Below are 20492 nucleotides of genomic sequence, written 5' to 3'. Positions count from 1 at the left end.
ACTTGCAAAACAGTGGCTTTGTCCCACCTCTGGTATGTACTGCGCAACGTGCACTCACCCAGACAGGACTCCCAGCACCAGGTTGAGCATGAAGAACGAACCGATGATAATCAAGGGTATGAAGTAAAGCCAGTTCCACGTGTTCCCTGAGGCATCATTGGCCTACACACACACACACACACACACACACACACACACACACACACACACACACACACACACACACACACACACACACACACACACACACACACACAAAAGCACGCACGCACACAAATGGGGAGAGGATCATTCACTTGTGGTTAATATCAGAAAGGAAATACTGGACTAATGTAAACAAGGGCTCAATTGATTTCAAGTGGCATCTATAAGAAATGCAAGTTCAAACTGAAAGTACATGATATAAACAGCATTAAATAACATTTTGTAGGTACAGTAGGTAGACAGATAATCCTGTTTGTAGGGTTGAGGAAAGAGGGCTTAACAACTTAAACCATATACAGTATCGTTGCTGTCGGGTGTAAACCTTGTATTTCCAAAACTGTTCCTTTTTTCTATTTGAAAATTGTATAACATAGTGAAAATAGCCGATCTACAAGCTCACAACGTGATCGGCTATTTTCACTTCTGTTGTGTGACATTCTTATGATGAAGTAAGACATTAATTTATGGGGAAAAAAAAGCTGCAATATGGAGAATTGGAGAAGATTTCTCCCCGAAAGCAACAATATACTGTACTTCAGTGACTAGAGTCCCCCAGGGGTCTACACAAGGCCCCCTCCCTTTTCCCCTCTACACCAAATATCTTTTCTAGAATAGCCTACAAGCTTAGAAGTGACCTTGTAGATCGGCTATTCTTACTGAGCGTTCGCCCCCAGAACAGGGGGGCTAGGGTTCATGTGGTAAGGAGAAGCCTATAGCCTACATTAACTTTACAGCAGTAATGGACAACATTCACACGTCTGTGTGTGTGTCACTCTCTCTGCCTCTTCCAAATCAATGGCTCCCATTGGAAATACCAGCCAATAAAGAAAATATTGCATGGGCTTAAGTGGTGGTGGTGTGTGTGTGTGTGTGTGTGTGTGTGTGTGTGTGTGTGTGTGTGTGTGTGTGTGTGTGTGTGTGTGTGTGTGTGTGTGTGTGTGTGTGTGTGTGTGTGTGTGTGTGTGCACGCGCATGTGCGCATGTGCGTGCGTGTGTGCATGCATGTGTGTTTGTGTGTTTGTGTGTTTGTGTTGTAGATGGGCTGTCACTAGAGGATTCCTGGATGAAAAACATCAGCTGAAGTGTGGGGTTGTAGCTTCCCTGCATGTCTCTCTATTGGATACATATCGTCGCTGTCAGGTAGAAACCTTGTATGTCCAAAACTGTTACTTTTCAGAAAATGGAAAAAAATTACCTGTTTTCAAATGGATCCAATGTAGTTATTATTATTTTAGTCACAAGCTCTTGTTAATACTTTCCATTGGTTTGATATTTATAAAGCCCACCGACAGACTTAACCACTTTCACTTAATACCTCTTCAAAAATATCGAATCTAAAAAATAACTGATCTACAAATTCTCATCGCGAGGCATTGTGAGTTTGTAGATCGGCCAATTTTGGTACTTTTTCACGACACTCCTGTGCGTCAAATTTAGGGCATCAATTTATGAAAAAACATAAATATATGAAATCTGTAGATATGAGGTTTCTGCCCAACAGCGACTATATTATGTCTGTGACATAAAACCACCCCACCCATCCAACCCACCGCTCAGCCCTGTATCGCTCTCTATTGCTTTCTTCAATTATTTCTCTCTCTATTTCCCCGGTGAGAAAAAAACAACAACAAGAAGACGTTATACCGGAGGCTCTCCTTTAAATGTCAAACCTCTGCTATTCTGCCATAAAATAGCTATTTTGTGTTCATGTCACTCTTTAGCCAAGCACAGGCATCCACTCGTGTCATTGCAATCTGACTGCTGGAAAATAAACACAGCATCCTGATATATTCTGTTGACTTCATTTTTTACCCTGATCAATTCACCAAATGCCCTACATGCAGCCTGATGATGAAGGGCTAACTACAGTTTATGACAGTGGTTCTCAACCTGTGGGCCAGGGACCACTGGTTGGGCCATGAGGGTGTTGCAAGTGAGCCCTCAAATAACTGACAAAACATTCAATGTTTATTTGATTTATGAATGGCCCAAACTACCCAGTTTAACCCTCTCCCGGCTGACGACCTTGTCAGCGGTCTGATACAAAAGTAAAATGATAAAATGACATTATTAGTTAAATATATTTACATATTACATATGTCTTAAAAATAGTTAATTGATGCAGCAGTTTTTATTAGAATCCTAGTGTTTGTAAGTGGCACTTCTTATACAAACGCTGTTTTGTTTGTGTGGCTGCATGCAGTTACTGAAAGGCAGACTGTCATTCATTGAACTGGTCAGCGCGTGTACAGTAAGCGGGCTGGCTCTCTAGAGTCCAAAATATGGGTCAAAAATGGAAAGTGTACCCACTGTGTGAACATTGCAAGAGGGAAAAGTAGACGGTTCAAAGGCCAGGCCCATGATGATTTTTGTGGCAATTTTGGAGGCAACTGGTCTGCTGGGAGAAAGGTAATTGGACACACAAAATCCACTCCTTCAGGGTTAAAGTAGTGAAGATGGTGACACCTCCTTTTAAACGAGGACTGTGTCTGTGTTACCATTATCCAACATATAGGACTCATATAAAAATAAAATAAATACTATTTTCTTAAGTCTCTGTCTAAGGAGTTTTCTTTAATATTTTATGCAGAGAGCGAGTCTTTTTCTGCCAGCTCTCTTTTATGTTTTTGAGACCACCGCACCTGCAGTCAACCCTGAACAAAGGACAAAGAAGGGCGCAACAGTTTTCCCTGTTCATACTTGCAGAATAAAAAAGTAATTTAGAATATATACTGCACAGTATAGTGACATTGCATTTTCTTTCTTTTTTTAAATATTGAGCAGTGCACAATATTTCCCCCCTAAACTAATAGCATTTGGGAATAAAGCTCTGTTCACTTCATTGTAGCATCAAACGTCATCGAACCAGGCAGTGCAGTACAGTGAAGTATACAGTACAGCAGAGTACGGAAGCAGGTCACAGTTAATTAAATCGAGCCTTGCCCCAGCTACGCTCCCCACTTAGCCAGCACACAGGATATTAGCGCAGAGCTAAGACAGACACGACTGACGCCAAGCTAGCATGAGCTCAGCTCACCTAAAGGACGATAAGGCCGGCATCAGCCATGCCACAGCGTGTCAGAGTTATACTAGTAAGGGCATTTTTCCACCTAACTTCAATCATGTTATGAAACGGGACACATGCTGACAATATATCGACGCTACAGACAGCATACAAGACATAACAGCGAAATAAAAGTGCCGGAAATGACCAAAGTGTCGGTGGCATGGGATTGAGACTTTAGAGCTGAGGCATTTCATTGTATGACATTTGCCATAAATGAGCTCTTTCGTCCATTATCGGTAGCCTGTGGTTGCCTGAGCCCAGGGCCTGAAGGGACTGGGAGTGGCTCAAATTCTGTCCATAAAGTGTAACTGGGGGAAGTGAACCTTCAGACACAATTGTCACACAAAACACTGCCTCAAAACAACACCGTTCTATACTCATAGCAGCAGTATAGCACAGCACCGTGCATAATGACTAACCGATTCCCTAACTGTGGTTCGTTCGGGTCTGTCTGGGATTTCAGTTTGTCATCATCAAGCTAAAAAGTGCATGACTAAATGGAGTTGATAGCTGCACAGTGAGAGGTACAGTATCATGTATAGCATAACACACACACACACACACACACACACACACACACACACACACACACACACACACACACACACACACACACACACACACACACACGCACGCACACACACACACACCTACACCTCTCCGTATTGGCTCTGCCATCGACCCATGCAGGAACAAATGTATCCCTGTTGAATTAAGAGTGCCGAAAATGGGGCTCTGTAGCCGCGAGCCGGCTGGCTGGCCGGGGGCTGAGACGAGGAAGGGTGTGGACGGGTATTGACCCAAAGTTCCAGTGTGCAGGATAACAGGATTACGGGCTCTGGCCGGGAGGCTGCAGAGGCAGAAGGGCCTGGGTTGGGTTGCCGTTCGACAATTATCCCTCCCCCACTCTGGAGCTTAAATGCCCAGACCCATTCTTCTTCATTATTGCCTGTGTCTTTCAGGCCAGCGGTAGCCCTAATGGTTAGACAGACGAGCGTGTAACTGAAGGCTTGTCAGGTCGAATCCCAGCTGGGAAAATCGAGATTGAAGAAGTGAAGCACCAAATGGCTCTCCTCCTCACTTCAAAGTGCTTTTGAAAACGGTAAGAAAGTGATTTCACTCCGGGCAACTCCCTGGTAGAGGTAGGCAACAGGCTATATCGAAACATAGGGCAGCCGTTAAGTGGCCTGATGGGTGGGCAGTGAAATGGAATCTTAGTGTTTTTGCCAATTATTTGGGGGCCCACTTGCAATGTCCTGATGGCCACTTAAACCCTATATGGTTGACCGGAGTCCCTCGGAGCTCGATGCTAGTGTCTCTTCTGTTTTATGTTATTGTGGGCAAAAAGCAATTTTCTGCAAAAGCTTGCCCCAGAATACGGATACTGGGGTTTAAGTGGTTAGCGAACTGCCAATCTGGGAACCCATCGGCAAAAATAAACAATATATTCCTTTGAATTTGCCTCTGGGGGCACCGCCCGAGATCGCGTGTAGAGACCGAATGTCGGCCCGTTCACTCGCCTTCATCCCTCCTCTTCCTGTGGTGCGTATTTGTTTTCATTCCTACTAACAACAAACTCTACACGTTGCAGTGGTAGTTGCCGACAGATTCAGCTGAGGAGCTCTGAATCTGTCTTGAGAGATTAGCCAACTGCTGACGAGCAGAAAAAAGAAGCAGCCTCTACTACTTGGCAGACAGGTGCCAAGAAGAAGGCCACATATTGGAACAGCATTTATCCCACAGCCCACAGTGTGCTGGATGTGTGTGTTTACTGCCGAGCCACGGGCGACGGACACAATGTAGCATCAACCAGGAAGCACTGCATCTGTGACTCACAGCGGCTTACTGGCAGCGAAAACGGAGCACTTCCCATATACACGCATCCATTTAGTTCCACTGGGTGGATGTGAGTAGGACGTCCTGTCACAATTATTGCATGATCGTGATTATTTGAGATAATCGCAACTATTGTGCATATAATCGAGGCCTTTCCATTCATCTGTAGAACTTTTGTGAAAATAACTGATCTACAACTACAAGCTCACGTTGTATGAAAAAAAGGTATAAAGTTATTACATTCTGTAAGTTATTTGTCTACCCTGTGCACCTTTTTTTACAAAGCCTAAAGGCCAAACGGAAATGTAATTTTTATTCATAATGTTCAACGACAGAAATACAATTAAATCGCTAATCGCAATTATTTGAGAGACAATTAATCGTTGAGTAAAATGTCACAATCGTGACAGCCCTAATAGGGGCTTAAGGAGAAAAGAAAGAAAGAAAGAAAGAAAGAAAAGAAAGAAAGAAAGAAAAGAAAGAAAGAAGACAAACGCTCATACTGCACTTTATGAACAAAGAAAGGAAGACTTCATGTGTGTATTATGTCACAGTCTGTTCTCAATGGCAGATGGCCAGACAAAAGGCTTGGCCTCGCACAGCTTCATCATCCATCTCTGCTCCCCCGTGGGGCTATTTTTAAACATTTAACCAGTCATTAATCAATAGTCCAATCAGGCCAGCATGAGGTGGGTGCAGGAGGAGCTGGGTGACAGAGCCGTACCACTCAGGGGGTTTTAAGGAGTCTTATGTGACAAGTGATGTGAAAGTTGGTGAGCATGCAGGTTTTTCCCATTCAACCCATTTAATCCGGGAACGCGTACTGTGTCATTTTAGATTTTTATAGTTATAACCATTATTTTACACTTTGGGCTATTCAAAAATAGCAGATCTACAAGCTCATAGCGTGGCACCGATACATATATTTTTAACATTTTTAACTCAAACATTTGCTTCTGGGGGTCCCTGGAACAAAATGTTTTACAAATGTTCTCTTTAAAAATAAATATATTCAAATATTTGCACACATTTTCACGATTTTTCTAAAAATGGAAAGAAATCTTAAAATGACACAGATGCGTTCCCGGTCTTAATGGGTTAATTCCACATCCAGCACTTAGTGAGCATTCCACATATTTGTGACGTCCTCAGTTTTTAATCAAGTCCAGTCGGTGTGACCTGTGTCACATCGTGTTATCCTAATCTCTAACCCATCTCTCATTCTGTTGTACTATCTCATAAACCAGAGCTGATGGGGGAAGCAATGATATCTCTTCAATGAGCTACTGTCCTCCTTATCAATGAAGATGCCATCCTTCCCAGGAACCACAAAGTAGGGCATGGCGAAATCAATATCACTACTATTACTATTAGTGAACAATTATGAAAACGAATAATGAAAATAACAGATCTACAACCTCACGTGTGGCGATGCAATTTTCGAACGCCACCATTGTACCACGAAGTATAATACAGCGTTAAGTGCTTATCGATTTAGTTGATTATGACAAATCGATTAGATTTTTTTTTGTGTTGATTTGTTGATATGTAAGGAAAAAAAATACTTCGATTTACCCACATGAGCAAGATTAAGTCTGTTATTGGTTCTAAATATCGGTTTCGATATGTTTGGTTAATTGCCCGGTCCTACCGCAAAGTATCCCAGCTGAACTCAGTAGCTTTATACCTTTAAACCTTGGCTTTCGATCCCGTTTGAGTTTCTGTGGTTTATGTTTTATTTCGCTGTCTGCTGACGCTGCTGAGTCTTGTATTTTTCAGTGAAATGTCTCCATTTGTTGTTTATTTTGCTATTTTGCTGTGTTTTTGCTGTTGTTTTTCAGTTTTTTAGCTTACCCAGTGTCTTTGGCTTTCGATTTTCTGTGCAGCACTTTGGAAACCTTGAGTTGTAAAATGTGCTATATAAATAAAGTGGATTGGATTAGACTGGGTAGCACTGAGTTCCTAAAGCAAATATGGAGATAAGAGGTTTCTGACAGACAGCAACCATAATGAAGCTCTGCTCTAGAAGTGGCTACAGAGTCCTGTAGTGTACAGAATATGTAATGTGAATAATATGTAATCTGTGCATTATCTAAATGTCAGGGTGAGGCTTCCTCAGACCTTGGCTAACACAATAGAGGGAGAACACAGGGAATAGTAAAGCTATTTGAGCTCCATTCTAACCCTATAACTGTTAGCCTGAGAATGGCCATCAATTGAGCTGCAGCAGCACTCCCATAGGCTGTTATACAACTTCTAGTCAGAAAGCATGTCAAATTGAAGGACCGCAGCTTGTGAATCTCACTGCTCTTTCTGCCTAATTGGCAGCTAGGAATCTCAGTGGGTGAATCATTTAAGAATAATCATTTTTCATGACATAACATATCCTATAGACCCGCAAGAGACAATTAATGTGTAGCACACCCAACGAGAAAATGTGTTTGGTCACAGATAATAGCTTTCATTGCTCTTCAGCTAAAAGTGAAAGGTCAGTGGCTGTTGACTGGTGAGGATATGAGAACCTGTGCCTAGGAGTAGTGAGAAAAATGGACAAGTTTGATTTAGTGTTATTCTTTTTTTGCGGCTGAAGCTATAATTTTAACTGAGCCAGAAACCAGCGCTGCACTGGCCTCTACAGATTGACAACTTTCAGCTAACAAACACACCTGTCTACACCCCAATCATCATGATGTATTTCATCAATTAACAACTGACTATTCCTCTTAATTGTATCATTTGTTTCCCTTTTCCTTGCATCTTATTACCTCCCACCAAAGATGCATGGAGGAAACAATGTGAGGAGAGAGGAAACCAAGGAGTACATTATTTGAACAAGGAGAGGTCATACAGAGCCATGTTCTAGGCACTTGGAGGCTAAATGGACAATTGTATGAATAAACACTATCTTTGAATTATTGCAACCCTTGTCAAATAATGGATTCAGGAAAATAAAAGAAGCTATATCAAATCACGGCTTTCTTGTCTCTTGTTTTTCGATGTGCACTCTACATAATTTCATTCGAGTACGAATTTGAAGAGAAATTGAGGTATAGAGAGAAGCACAACGAGAGGAGGAATGTAGCTCTGCACTGTAACATCCTCAGGGTTCATTTAACTCAGATGCTGTAAAAATGCACTGTGTTTGCGCCTTGCTCAACCAGGCCTGTAAACATTGTGTTTTGCTGTGCCACCTGATAGCGCCTGGCACTGTGCCTAACGTTTACAGGTGAATGGGTAGCATATGTCACCACCGGGGAACATCACCCCACGATACACTATACACAATACTCTGCCTTGCCCAGACAATCCACTCCAAGCATTGGAAGAGGCTCACAATATATAATATATCCTACATCAGAAGCTTAAAGGTTCGATGACATTAATTTTCACTTTTTTAATTTGTTATGTTTTTTGGGGGGTTTTATGACCTCAATTACACCCAAAAAATCTGAACTTTGAACATTCAGTGGATTTTCTGTGGTCTGGGGTTTTCTGAATAATTAGGCTGAAAAGTAATCTGAGCTTGGCCCTTCGACAGTGAGGTCACAGTCGATTAATCCCGCCCACTCTCCTCCTCGCCCCTCCCCTCCCCTATCCTTTCCTTTGGGGGGGGCGGAGCAGAGGTGATGATTGACAGGCAAAATCCCTCACCAGCGACACCCGCAGGCAAAGATTTCTTTTTTCATTGCAGTTGAAAAGGCTTTAGAAATGTGAGACAAAAACACCTACAGTGAATCACTGGAGTGGAATTTTCAGTTAAAACTTTTTGTACACGTTTGAAGGACCAGGACAAAGACTCTGAATGTGGTGTAAACATGAATGTCATGATACCTTTAAAACTTGAACCCCACTCACATAACCTAAACTATCATCTGAACCATGTCTGCTGTCTCATATCGTCGCTATCTATCCTGGAAACCAGACGAATCTGCCGGTGCAAAAAAAAAAGAAGCCCTCAGTGATTTTAGTCTGGCCATGCCAGGCTTGTCGCTGCCAAAACTGTACATTTTTCACCAAATGGAAAGAAATTACCTTCCAATGGACCCAATGTACATTAGTTATTATTTAGTCAAAACCTATTGTTAATACTTTTTCATAAAACCAACAGACAAGCTTAACCACTTTCAACATGGCCTCCCTGTTTTGGGCTTATCATTGTAGGCAAAATGTATAAACATTTTCAAAATCTTGTGACTACTTACACTACACTACACAATCCCATCTATACTTGACAGCTCTCGACTCAGAATTGAGGCTTGTTTTACTGTTGCACTCTTGCAGGTTATTCTGAATTGTCACCAAAATGTCTCAGATGTAACTTGACAGAGGCTGAGCTGATTGAAGGGAGAGGGCCACTAGGCTGCACAGCGGTGACCAATTAAAGTTAGAATATGAAGATAAGAGGTTTCTGCCCCGACAGCAACGATTTGTTTTATTTCTTGCTGTTGTTTTTCGTTCACTTTGACAGCCGTCTTTTATGTCATTTATGTCCCAAGATGCTAGCCAACCATGAAAAAAACTGTTTAAATAAACTCCATATCCACGTTTACATCTGTATGTTACATGATTATGAATGAATATGAATGAAAGGCTGTCAAAAATGTCTGTTTAAGGACCGTCAGTCTCTTGGCTTTTCTTTTTGAAGAATTACACCGAGCTAATGCTGCAACCACGTTGTTTTATTTTATTCTATTAGATTCTATTCTATCATATCACATCAAATACCGTAGTCTTGACTTGATGTGAAATCCATATTCCACAGACACATGCATCTCCCCCAACAAACAAACACACACACACACACACACACACACACACACACACACACACCCCACACACACACACACACACACACACACACACACACACACACACACACACACACACACACACACACACACACACACACACACACACACACTAAACAACCTATGACTAATAGGGTCTTAGGGTCTCCTAATGAGAAATTGACTGTCTGCCCTCCACCCTCCATCCCCCTGTACAATGAGTCGCACGCACGCACGTTTTGTATTACTATTGTATTACGCAAGTGAGAATAAGCCAGACCTATAGCCCAACCGTAACCCCTAAACCTAAACCTCTAAATGCCTAAATCCTAAACCCCAACCTCAACCTGCATCTTTTCCTAATTCCTAATTTCCTCATTTCTCTTGTAAGTACCAGGAAGTTGCTCTCACAATGTCTATTTCTTAACCCATTAAAACCGGGAACGCATCTGTGTAACCACTTTAACCATTAATTTATACTTTGGCTATTCAAAAATGGCAGATATACCAGCTCATAGTGCAGCACCATACTATGAACTTGTAGATCTGCTATTTTTGAAAGATCCTGAAAATGTGTGCAAATCTTTGAAAATATATATTTTTAAAGCAAACATTGAAACTGAAATCATTGCTTCTGAGGGTCTCAGGAACAAAATATTTTGAGATGGGGGTCGGCGGCCAAATACATATAATCTGGGAGGGTCCTTGACATGAAAAACTTTGAGAACCATTGATATAGCAACATAAATAAATAGCATTTAGAAGACATTTGTAGAATCGGCCTCAGGTCTTAATGGGTTAAATTCTACTTGTGGGGATATTGGTCCTCACAGGAATAGTAATACAAGAACACACACAAACACGCGCGCGCACACACACACACACACACTGGCTGGCAGAGATGGATGAGCGCTCATCAGGGCCATGATAGATGATGCTCTCTGATGAACTGGTCACGGTCAGGAAATGAGGCATAGTTGTCTCTCCTCCTTCTGTGGCTCAATCAGAGAGCTGACCAATCACACACAGCCACCTCGCCTAGTGTTGTTGTGAGGATGATGCCACCAGATTACTGGCGCTAGTGTAAATGTTCTTTCTTCAGAGAGAGAGAGAGAACGAACGGGCGAGAGGAAAGATGGATGGAGAAGAGAGATGAAAAAGAGACATGAAAGAGAAAGAGGGAGAGACAGAGAGAGAGACAGAAAAAAAGAGCATATCGTTGCTGTCAGGCAGAAACCTTGTATCTCCATATTTCAACTTTTTTTTCCCTAAATGAATGCCCTACTTTGTGCAAAAGCAGCAACACACGTCGCGATGCAATGCGTTGTGAGCTTGTATATCAAAGGGATATTTCACTTTCAAACAAAATAAACATTAAAAAGAATGTCCTTCTAATGCGTGAGGGGGCCGTGATTTTTCCATTACTTTTTTAATTTCATTTTTATATATTCTTTTAATGTTTATTTTATTTGAAAGTGAAATATCCCTTTAAGTGTATCTGTGGGATCTATAAATATGTAACCAATGAAAAGTATTAAACAAGAGCTTGTGACTAAATAATTGAAAAGTAACGGTTTTGGACATACAAGGTTTCCACCCGACAGCGACGATAATACTAATGATGAATGGAGGACTAGATCTCAACCCCCTTGCCGCTGGCCTCCCGTTCGGGCTAATTCTGGATTAGCAGCACCTTGCTCTAATAGGGATTATTCATCATGCAAATGATGATACCCAGTGCTGATGGAGCAAAAGGTGCTGCATCTGGCTGTGTGACCCATATACTGTAGCATTAACCACATTTAACCTGGCGTCCCTGTATCGGGCCTGTCATTACAGGCTCACAACGGGGACGCAGCGCGACGCGCTGTGAGCGTGGTGGTTCTTCTAGCTAACTTTAACTGCTATTCTATTGAGGAAATGCATGACCTGTGGTATATTATTATAAGCAAAGATTTGAGTTAAAGATTTGAGTTAAACATTTTCGGTTTAAAAATATATATATTCAAAGATTTGCACAAATTTTCACAAATTAAAAAAAGAATTGCAGATCTACAAGCTCATTACGCAGCACTCGGTGCCGTGCTATGAGCTTGTGTATCTGCTATTTTTTTAATAGCCAAAGAAATCTGAAAATGACACAGATGCGTTCCCGGTCTTAAAAGCGTAGTTCACCCAAAGAATTACTTATTTCCTATCAAGTACACACCCATGAAGCATTGAATTAATGGAGATTTTTATAACAATAATTTGATTACTGGCGGTCTTTCCGGTAGGAGACAGAAAGAGTCTCCTTTGTGTCTCCTACCGGATGCATAAGCATCTTTATTATTATCATCAAATTATTGGCTCAGGAATGCGACAAAAACAAAAAAATCTCCATGAATTCAATGTTTCATGGGGTGTGTATTGATAGAAAATAAGTAATTTTTTGGGTGAACAACTCCTTTAATGGGATCTAACTCTGAGAGTAGAGAAATGGAACTAATGTACCCGTAAGGGTCCAGTGGGTTCCTATATCAATCGTTTAACTGCGGACCACCTGGAACCCCCCCAAGGACCCCACGTTCAGAAGGACTGGTGTACTGGATGCACACAATGAAAGCTCGAGTAGGTTTTGGTCCAAAGGCCAGCAGAACACAGGCACAGGACATCTTAACAACTACCTCTCTGCCCTCCAGCAGATCTGCACCATGTTGCCAAGCGCCGGGCTAGAAGCAATGCTAAGCAGCGTGGCACAGCGGGCACCAAAAGCCCGGCATATGCTTCCTCCTATCAGGAGCGTCGAGCGGAGGATGAGACACAACAGGTGGCAATCTCTAAGACAGTGGTTCTCAACCTGTGATTTTTGACAATGAAGTGACAATTTAAGGACTTTTGAGACCTTTTTAATAGCAAAGAAAAGAAGAAAAAAGACCATTACTGCATCAAAAGTAATCAACAAACTATACTATACAATTATTCATAAGGGTCTATCTATGTCATCACGCAGTATGTCCTCGTTTACAGGAAGTAATTAAAATTAGACTTTAAGGGACTTTTGATGTAAAAGTACACAGCATACTATGGCATGGTATGCTCTTAAAGTGTGAAAAACGTATTTTTGGGCGGTGAAACCGCCCCTATATGTGAGGTTTGGAAATTGCACCCCCCCAACCCTGCGCTGTGATTGGCCACCAGTGTACCCCCCTAACCCTGCACCGTGATTGGCCAATCACAGTCTATTCAGGACTGTGATTGGCTAGTGAAACATGACACATGTGCATAGCCCTATAAATAGGACTATGCACTTTAAAAAAACACATTTATGTTTTTTTTTAAGTTAGGGGTGTACAATGGTTGGTCCACAATATTACTTTTCTTTAAGTGAACTTCCATCACTGTGATGACCACTGTGACCACACGCCCACTTCACACTGGGTGTGATTTTTCATTTCTTTACGTCTTTAAGTCTGTCTGTGGGTTTATTAATATTGAACCAATGAAAAAGTATTAACAAGAGCTTGTGGCAACGCAAGCTCTGAGGAGCGAATCAGCTATTTTCTGTATTTTTGTATATATTTGACAAGCGGGCTTAAAACTGTCACAGCTAAGAAATATTGGAAGATAAAATTTCCCAAAATATGGAAAGGCTTATATATGCAATATTGACAATGACTAAAACTATAAGGACAGTTTCTCAGATTTTAGTTTGTTTTAGTTTGTTTTGTAAATACATAATACGTTAGATATAGCCTCGTAGTTATCTTAATTTCAGTTAACTAGAATGTTTTGCCAAAATGTTCGTTTACTAAAACAACCTATGATAGATAGCCTTGCTCTTAATATGACGTAAGGGGCAAAATGGCTGCCGTGCGAATACTATGGTCAATTGCACTCGCCGCGTCAGATAACATCATCAACTCAATGCCCTGAAACCTTGTCATACAGTTCCAAATGGACAGCATCCAGAGAGCCGAGGCACTGTGTTGTGTGAGTGCTTTGGGAGCTGTGTTCTCAGCTCAGGGCAGCTTGGAAGGTTCCACATCACGTCCACAGTCTGCCACCGAGCGAGCCACGCTGTCCCCAGGCAACGAGGAAATAGACTGCCAGTGCCAGCCACAAAGAAAGATGTGGGGAAACAATTATCCCGTTCAGACCTGAGGCCTATTCTACAGTAGTTCTCACACTTTTAAAGATTTTTTTTTTTTAATGTTCAAAAATAGCAGATATACAAGCTCGCATTCAACCCATTGAAACTGGGAACACATCTGCGTAACCACTTTAATCCATATTTTATACTTTGGCTATTCAAAAATAGCAGATACACAAGTTCATAGTGCCGGACCGAGTGCCGCGCTATGAACTTGTAGATCTGCTATTTTTTTTTAATCTTGAACATTTGTGCAAATATTTGAATATATATTTTTTAAAGGGAACATTTTTTACTCAAATCTTTGCTTCTGCGTGGGGGGGGGGGGTCTCTGGAACAAAATATTTGACAAATGTTTGCTTTAAAAATATATATATATATTCAAAGATTTGCACAAATGTTCACGATTTTTCAAAAATAGCAGATCTACAGTGCGGATCTATGAGCTTGTATATCTGCTATTTTTTAATAGCCAACCCAAAAAAAAAAAAAATGACACAGAAGCTTTTCCCGGTTTTAACGGGTTATTCCACATCAAAGGAATCGGCAGCGTACCCCACCCTTTGCCGTTTCCTGCTCACGGCAACCAAACTACTATTGATCCACTGCAAGCAACCATTGTGCTCTCCTCTCTCTCTTTTTCTCTCTCTCTCTCCCCCTCCCCCTCGTCTGCCTTCTTTCTCTTCCTGCCTCTCTCTATCATTTTCGTTGCTGTCGCCGGGCAGAAACCTCGTATATCCATATTTCAACTTTTTTCTTTTGGGGGGGGGGGGGAATTAATGCCCTGTTATTTTGTCATACTAGTGCCGCACAAAAGTAGATCACAAGCTCACAACGATCACAACGCGAACTTGTAGATCTACTATTTTTGGAGAAAAAAAAGTAATAAGTATTAACAACAGCTTGTGACAAAATAAGAACTACGTTCAGGATCAGGTTCTTTTTTTTTCATTTCCTGAAAAGTAACGTTTTTTTTTTATACAAGGTTTCCACCGGACAGCGACGATTTTCTCCCTCCCTGCCTTCCCATCTCTCTCTCTCTCTCTCTCTCTCTCTCTCTCTCCATCACTGGCTCTCTCTCTCTCTCTCTCTCTCTCTCTCTCTTTCCCTCCACCCATATCTTTCCGAGGCCTACAGTAAAAAATCACACTATCACACGTCTCTCTCTACCCACTAGAGCTTTTTAATAATTTATCCAATTGCATAATCGCCTCTCTTGCATGATATAATTGCAACTCTTATGCACATAACCAACCAGCAGCATTGTGGTCCTATTGGGAAATAGGAGCTGTGTGCGTGCACGATTTGTTGGAAAAAAAGCAAAATACATACATGGACGCATGCTTGTATGCAGTGGGGGGCAGAAACGAAGTGCATTTACTGTACTTGTGTACTGTATTAAAGTAATATAAATCTGGTATTTTGGAGAAAAAAACTATTTTAATATATATATATTTTAAAGCGAACATTTGTAACTCAAATCTTTGCTTCTGCGGGTCCCTGGAACAACATATTTTACAAATGTTCGCTTTAAAAAATATATATAGATTTGCACACATTTTCACGATTTTTGAATAAAATCTAAAATGACACAGATGCGTTCCCGGATTTAATGGATTAACTGTAGTTTAGTTAACATTTGTGCAGGAGCGTCTACATACTTTGACTCAAGTACTGGGGAGTTGCTGTACTTTGTCCACCATTGCATTGCATGCATGCTTGTATGTGTTTGTGTGTCAGCATCAGCAGGCTGGCAGGGCTGGCCTCTAATCATCCCCCTAAGGCCTGCTGGGAGCAGAGACACCAAGCAGGGTGAAGAGCAGAGTAGCTCTGCAGGGCGTTCAGGACAACCGCTGTTCGGCTTGCTGCAATCTAATCAACATTCCATGCTTATGCTTTCACTGAGAGATCATTCCCTAGAGGTGAAAGAAAAACAAGTAACAAACAGAGAACTATTTCCCTGACACTATGCAGTAAAATCCTCCAGTGTTAATTTATCCATTTGTAACTCTGAGAGTTAACCCATTAAAGCATCTGTCTCATTTTCGATTTTTTGCATTGGCTATTCAAAAATAGCGAGCTTGTACTGTACATCTGCTATTTTTGAACATTTCTGAAAATTCTTCAAAGTCTGATGTAGAAGGCATTTGTAGAATCGGCCTCAGGTCTTAATGGGTTAAAAGTAACTAATCAAGTGTGTATTTGATTAGGGGCAGCCGTAGCTGAGTGGGTAGCGGGTGGGAATCGTAAGGTTGCCGGTTCAGTTTGTCCCTCAGCACACCCAGTCTACATGTCAAAGGATCCCTGAGGAAGACACATAACCCCAAACATCCCTTGGCCTGAAAAACGTTGAAGACCCCTGCTTTAAAACGTTGAAAGATGTGTTTTCATTTTGATACCAATAAAGAGGAACTTAAAGAATACTATGCTAGTTAGTTTCATTGATCCGAGACAGAACACAATCGATTGACTAATCATTCAAATAAACACGCCCTGAGAATGCACACGGCCCACCCCGTCTGACCACTTAACACGGCAGCCGTTTGGCTGCCGTGTTAAGTGGTCAGACGGGTGGTTTCGGCCACCAAGTGTTTGGAGATTATACCAGAAAAGGTTGGAAAACCACTGGACTCTCCTCCACCTCCCTCCATGCTATAAGTACTCACGTCGTAGAGGATTTCCACCCATCCCTCCATCGTGATGCACTGGAAGACGGTGAGAATGGCAAAGAGGATGTTGTCAAAGTTAGTGATGCCGTAGTTGGGTCCAATCCAGTATTCCTGACAGACCGTACCGTTGGGGCACGTCCTCGCGGGATAATCGTGACCGCAAGGGAATTCTCCTGCCAGCTCGCCTGTAGACACACACACACACTTTTTTTTCGATACCGATATTGACCGATAACGGCAAATATCGGCCGATACCGATATGTGGCCGATATATTGGTGCATCCCTAGTTTAGAAACACTGTCATAAATCAGGAGCAAGTACAGCAGGAGGAAACTGAGGCAAAAAGCTAAAAAAAACTCCCACCAATGCAACATCAACACCAGACATAGAGAACCTCCTCACCTACCTGTGTCTGTATCGAAGCAGGTGCGGTGGAACTTGCCCATGTAGAAGTCCAGGCCGATGATGGCGAACATGAGGATAGCAAAGAAGAGCAGTAATCCAATCTGAAGCAGAGGCACCATGGCCTTCATGATGGACTTCAACACCACTTGCAGACCTGACAATGATTGAAAAAGACACAACAGAACCAACCTATTAAGGCAACGTAGTATGCAATGGATTAATACAGTGGCCCAGGTAGCAGTTAGGGGTTAAGTCAGTGTCTTGCTGGGGGGGCTGGGATGCAAACCGGGGGCCTGATTCCCAGACGGCCTCTCTACCCACTCAGCTATGGCCGCCACAATTGTGGGTGTACTTGAAGAGGAAAGTAATCAGATTATATGTCTGTCTAATGTAACAGATTATATATCCAATTACAATGTTAAGCAGGTATCAACAATCGGTTGCAGAAGTATATAATAATTCACAAGACACTCATAATGTGAATGAAACAGATACAGTATATAGAAAATACAGAGTCAATAAAAATGATTTTCTTTTCCTTTTTTTTTTTTTTTTTTAATTAGATTTTCAATGGAAACTTACTGGGGATCCCAGAGACCAGCTTCAGTGGTCGAAGGACCCTCACTGCCCTCAGAGTCCGCAGGTCAAAGTCTGCCCCCACAGTGGTCAGGATCCTGGGAAGAAAAGAAAAACAAACATGAGCTGAATATTAAGAGGAGGCTAGAGTAGAGTATCCTGGCAGAATGTCTTAACCACTTTGAACCTGGCATCCCCCCGTCTTCAGCATGTCATTTTGTTTTTTTTCTGGACTGACCTGCTGGAAGGCAGCATTTTTCCCTCAAAACTCACCCCAATCACTCTCATTCTACATTCATCATGCCTCCACCTCTCTACCTGTCCATCTATCTCTCTCTCAGTTTTCAATCTTTCATTCCCCTCTTTCATCACTGTCATCCTGTCTGTGAGTTAGTTTTTTCCTCTTTCCCTCTCTCTGCCCTTTCACCATTCATTCTATTTCACCCTATGTCACCCTCCCCCCACCTAGGGATTAAACATAATCAAGAGGCTTCTGCTTGAAAAGCCCACTTCCTCCTGTTAGCTGCCATCTGTCTGCACCTTCAGCTCTGCATCCAATAAACAGAGGAGAGGTGAGGACACAATAGGGGGACAGATGCAGCAAGAGGGAGCCCAGAAGGAAAAGATGAGGAGAGGAGAGGAGAGGAGAGGAGAGGAGAGGAGAGGAGAGGAGAGGAGAGGAGAGGAAAAAGAGAGTTGAGGTGGGAGAGAACAGCGAGGGTAGGGTGACCAACCGTCCCACATCTCGCAGGGCAGTCCCGAAATTGGACCGTATGTCCTGCGTCCCACACAAACGGAACAATGTCCCACTAATCAAAGATCTTTTTTTTTTTTGGGGGTGGGGGCTAGTGAAAGTTAGAGGAGTTCTTACTGTATGGTGTGTGTTATATGAAATGTGAGCTTACCATAATCACAGTAATCCTTAATCATATTCTATCATATTCAAGGGCTTTTGGAGAGAAATTAGACAGACTCCAGTCACTTGCAGTTTGAGCACTGCAGAGGGCAGGTGTGTGTGTCTGTGTCCAGCTGACGCTTGTTGACGCTCGTCAATGTTACATGCATCAAGGCAATTATATTTCTGCACTGTCAAATAGGTAGGGTGTTTTTGATGAATCTAACATGTTAAAAACGGAGTTTGAAGTTATAATGGGCTTGTATAGGAAGGGGGCATGTCTGATCTAAATACTGAATCAAGCAACTTAAAAACTGTCTGGGGGGGCTCATAAAAGCCTGAGTAGACGATAAAATGACACAAATTTCTTTTGAAATAGTGAAATATCCCTTTAAGGGAAATTAATATTTATGCAGTATTTATATAATATTTGTTATTAATTATATCCTCTGAAACAAAGGGGTTTATAGTGAGAACTTACTAAAGCTTGTGTAATTGTATTTCTTTTTGTGTGTAAAACACTATTCTATGTGCGTTCATAAATAAAGCACTTTTAAACTGAAGATGATGGCCAATGTTGATGATGTGATGTTGAAATTCTCAGTGTTTGTTTGTACACTCTGAGAGTGTACAAATGGAACCAAATGGGCCCGGTCCATTTGTTCACTCTCAGAGTTACAGACCCATGAGGGTCCATTTGGACGCCCGGTGGTCCCCAGACCGACGTTGAGAAACATTGCTGGAGAGAGGGAGAGAGGGAGAGAGAGAGAGAGAGAGAGAGAGAGAGAGAGAGAGAGAGAGAGAGAGAGAGAGAGAGAGAGAGAGAGAGAGAGAGAGAGACAGAGAGAGAGAGAGACAGAGAGAGAGAGAGACAGAGAGACAGAGAGAGAGACAGAGAGAGAGAGAGAGAGACAGAGAGACAGAGAGAGAGACAGAGAGAGAGACAGAGAGACAGAGAGAGAGACAGAGAGACAGAGACAGATGTGCATTTATTTATTTTGTTCACTCAGCTCCACAGGCTGTGACTGTCCAATCAGTCAGCATTTATTGTCCTCCTCCTGTCTAGCCCACTGCTGGCTGCAGCAATGGAGCTGCATGGTGCTTGGTGTGAGCTGAGCTGCCCGCTCCATGGGGAGAGCAGGCCAGCGCTGCAGTGTTTATACAGACACAGATGGCTGGGTGGGTATGGTGACACGCACTTACACACACATAACTAGGCCTGTCACAAGTATTACATTATTATCGTCTAATCGCAATTATTTGAGATGCAATTATTTTTTCCATAATCGTCATGATCGTTTCCATGTTGAAAAGTGTTCAATGTTCCAATGTTCTAAGGTTCAATGCCAAAAACACAATTAAAAAGTTAACCGCAATTATTCGTGTGACAATTAATCATCAACATAACACAACACACACACACACACACACACACACACACACACCCCCACACACACACACACACGCACACACACTGAGACACAGACATTCAAATGCAATACAAACATACACACAAATACACCCTCACACACACACAAACACCCCAATCACAGGAAAACAGTGAATCCACAGAGAGTTCTGGGGACGTGCCTCGTTAGAATGAGCAGAATAATTTGGACACAGTGAGGAGTTATTCACAAAGAGGCGAGGGAGAGATAGAAAAGAGAGAGAGAGAGAGAGAGAGCACAGTGGAGAAAGGAATGAAATGATTATGATTTCACTGGTTTGCTTTTTACCAGCAACCTAATACTACCAGCCTAGGACTGTTCATGAACATGAGTTAATGGGCTTACGTCGGTCATCAAATAACTACATTAAAACTATAACTTACATCAAAAGTCTGTCTCCCCCCTTGGTCAAAAACCACTTAAAGGGATATTACACTTTTAAATCAATAAACATAAAAAAGATATATGAAAA

The 20492-nt window shown here is 42.0% G+C and overlaps 1 protein-coding gene across 1 annotated transcript in view; it reads right to left on the bottom strand.

Annotated features, from left to right (window-relative positions):
• The window catches only part of cacna1ba (calcium channel, voltage-dependent, N type, alpha 1B subunit, a), a gene marked incomplete at both ends in the record, with an annotated part of 140790 nt that overhangs the window by 87580 nt on the left and 32718 nt on the right, over positions 1-20492 (bottom strand). The window contains 4 exons of the mRNA XM_080433501.1: positions 59-162; positions 16693-16880; positions 17103-17255; positions 17684-17775. Coding sequence (XP_080289627.1) covers positions 59-162; positions 16693-16880; positions 17103-17255; positions 17684-17775 — 537 coding nt within the window. The remainder of the gene's footprint in view (positions 1-58; positions 163-16692; positions 16881-17102; positions 17256-17683; positions 17776-20492) is intronic.

This window comes from Gymnoscopelus braueri (assembly GCF_963280865.1).
Source record: "Gymnoscopelus braueri genome assembly, chromosome: 7".
Classification (NCBI taxonomy): domain Eukaryota; kingdom Metazoa; phylum Chordata; class Actinopteri; order Myctophiformes; family Myctophidae; genus Gymnoscopelus; species Gymnoscopelus braueri.
This window is presented reverse-complemented; position numbering and strand designations above follow the sequence as displayed.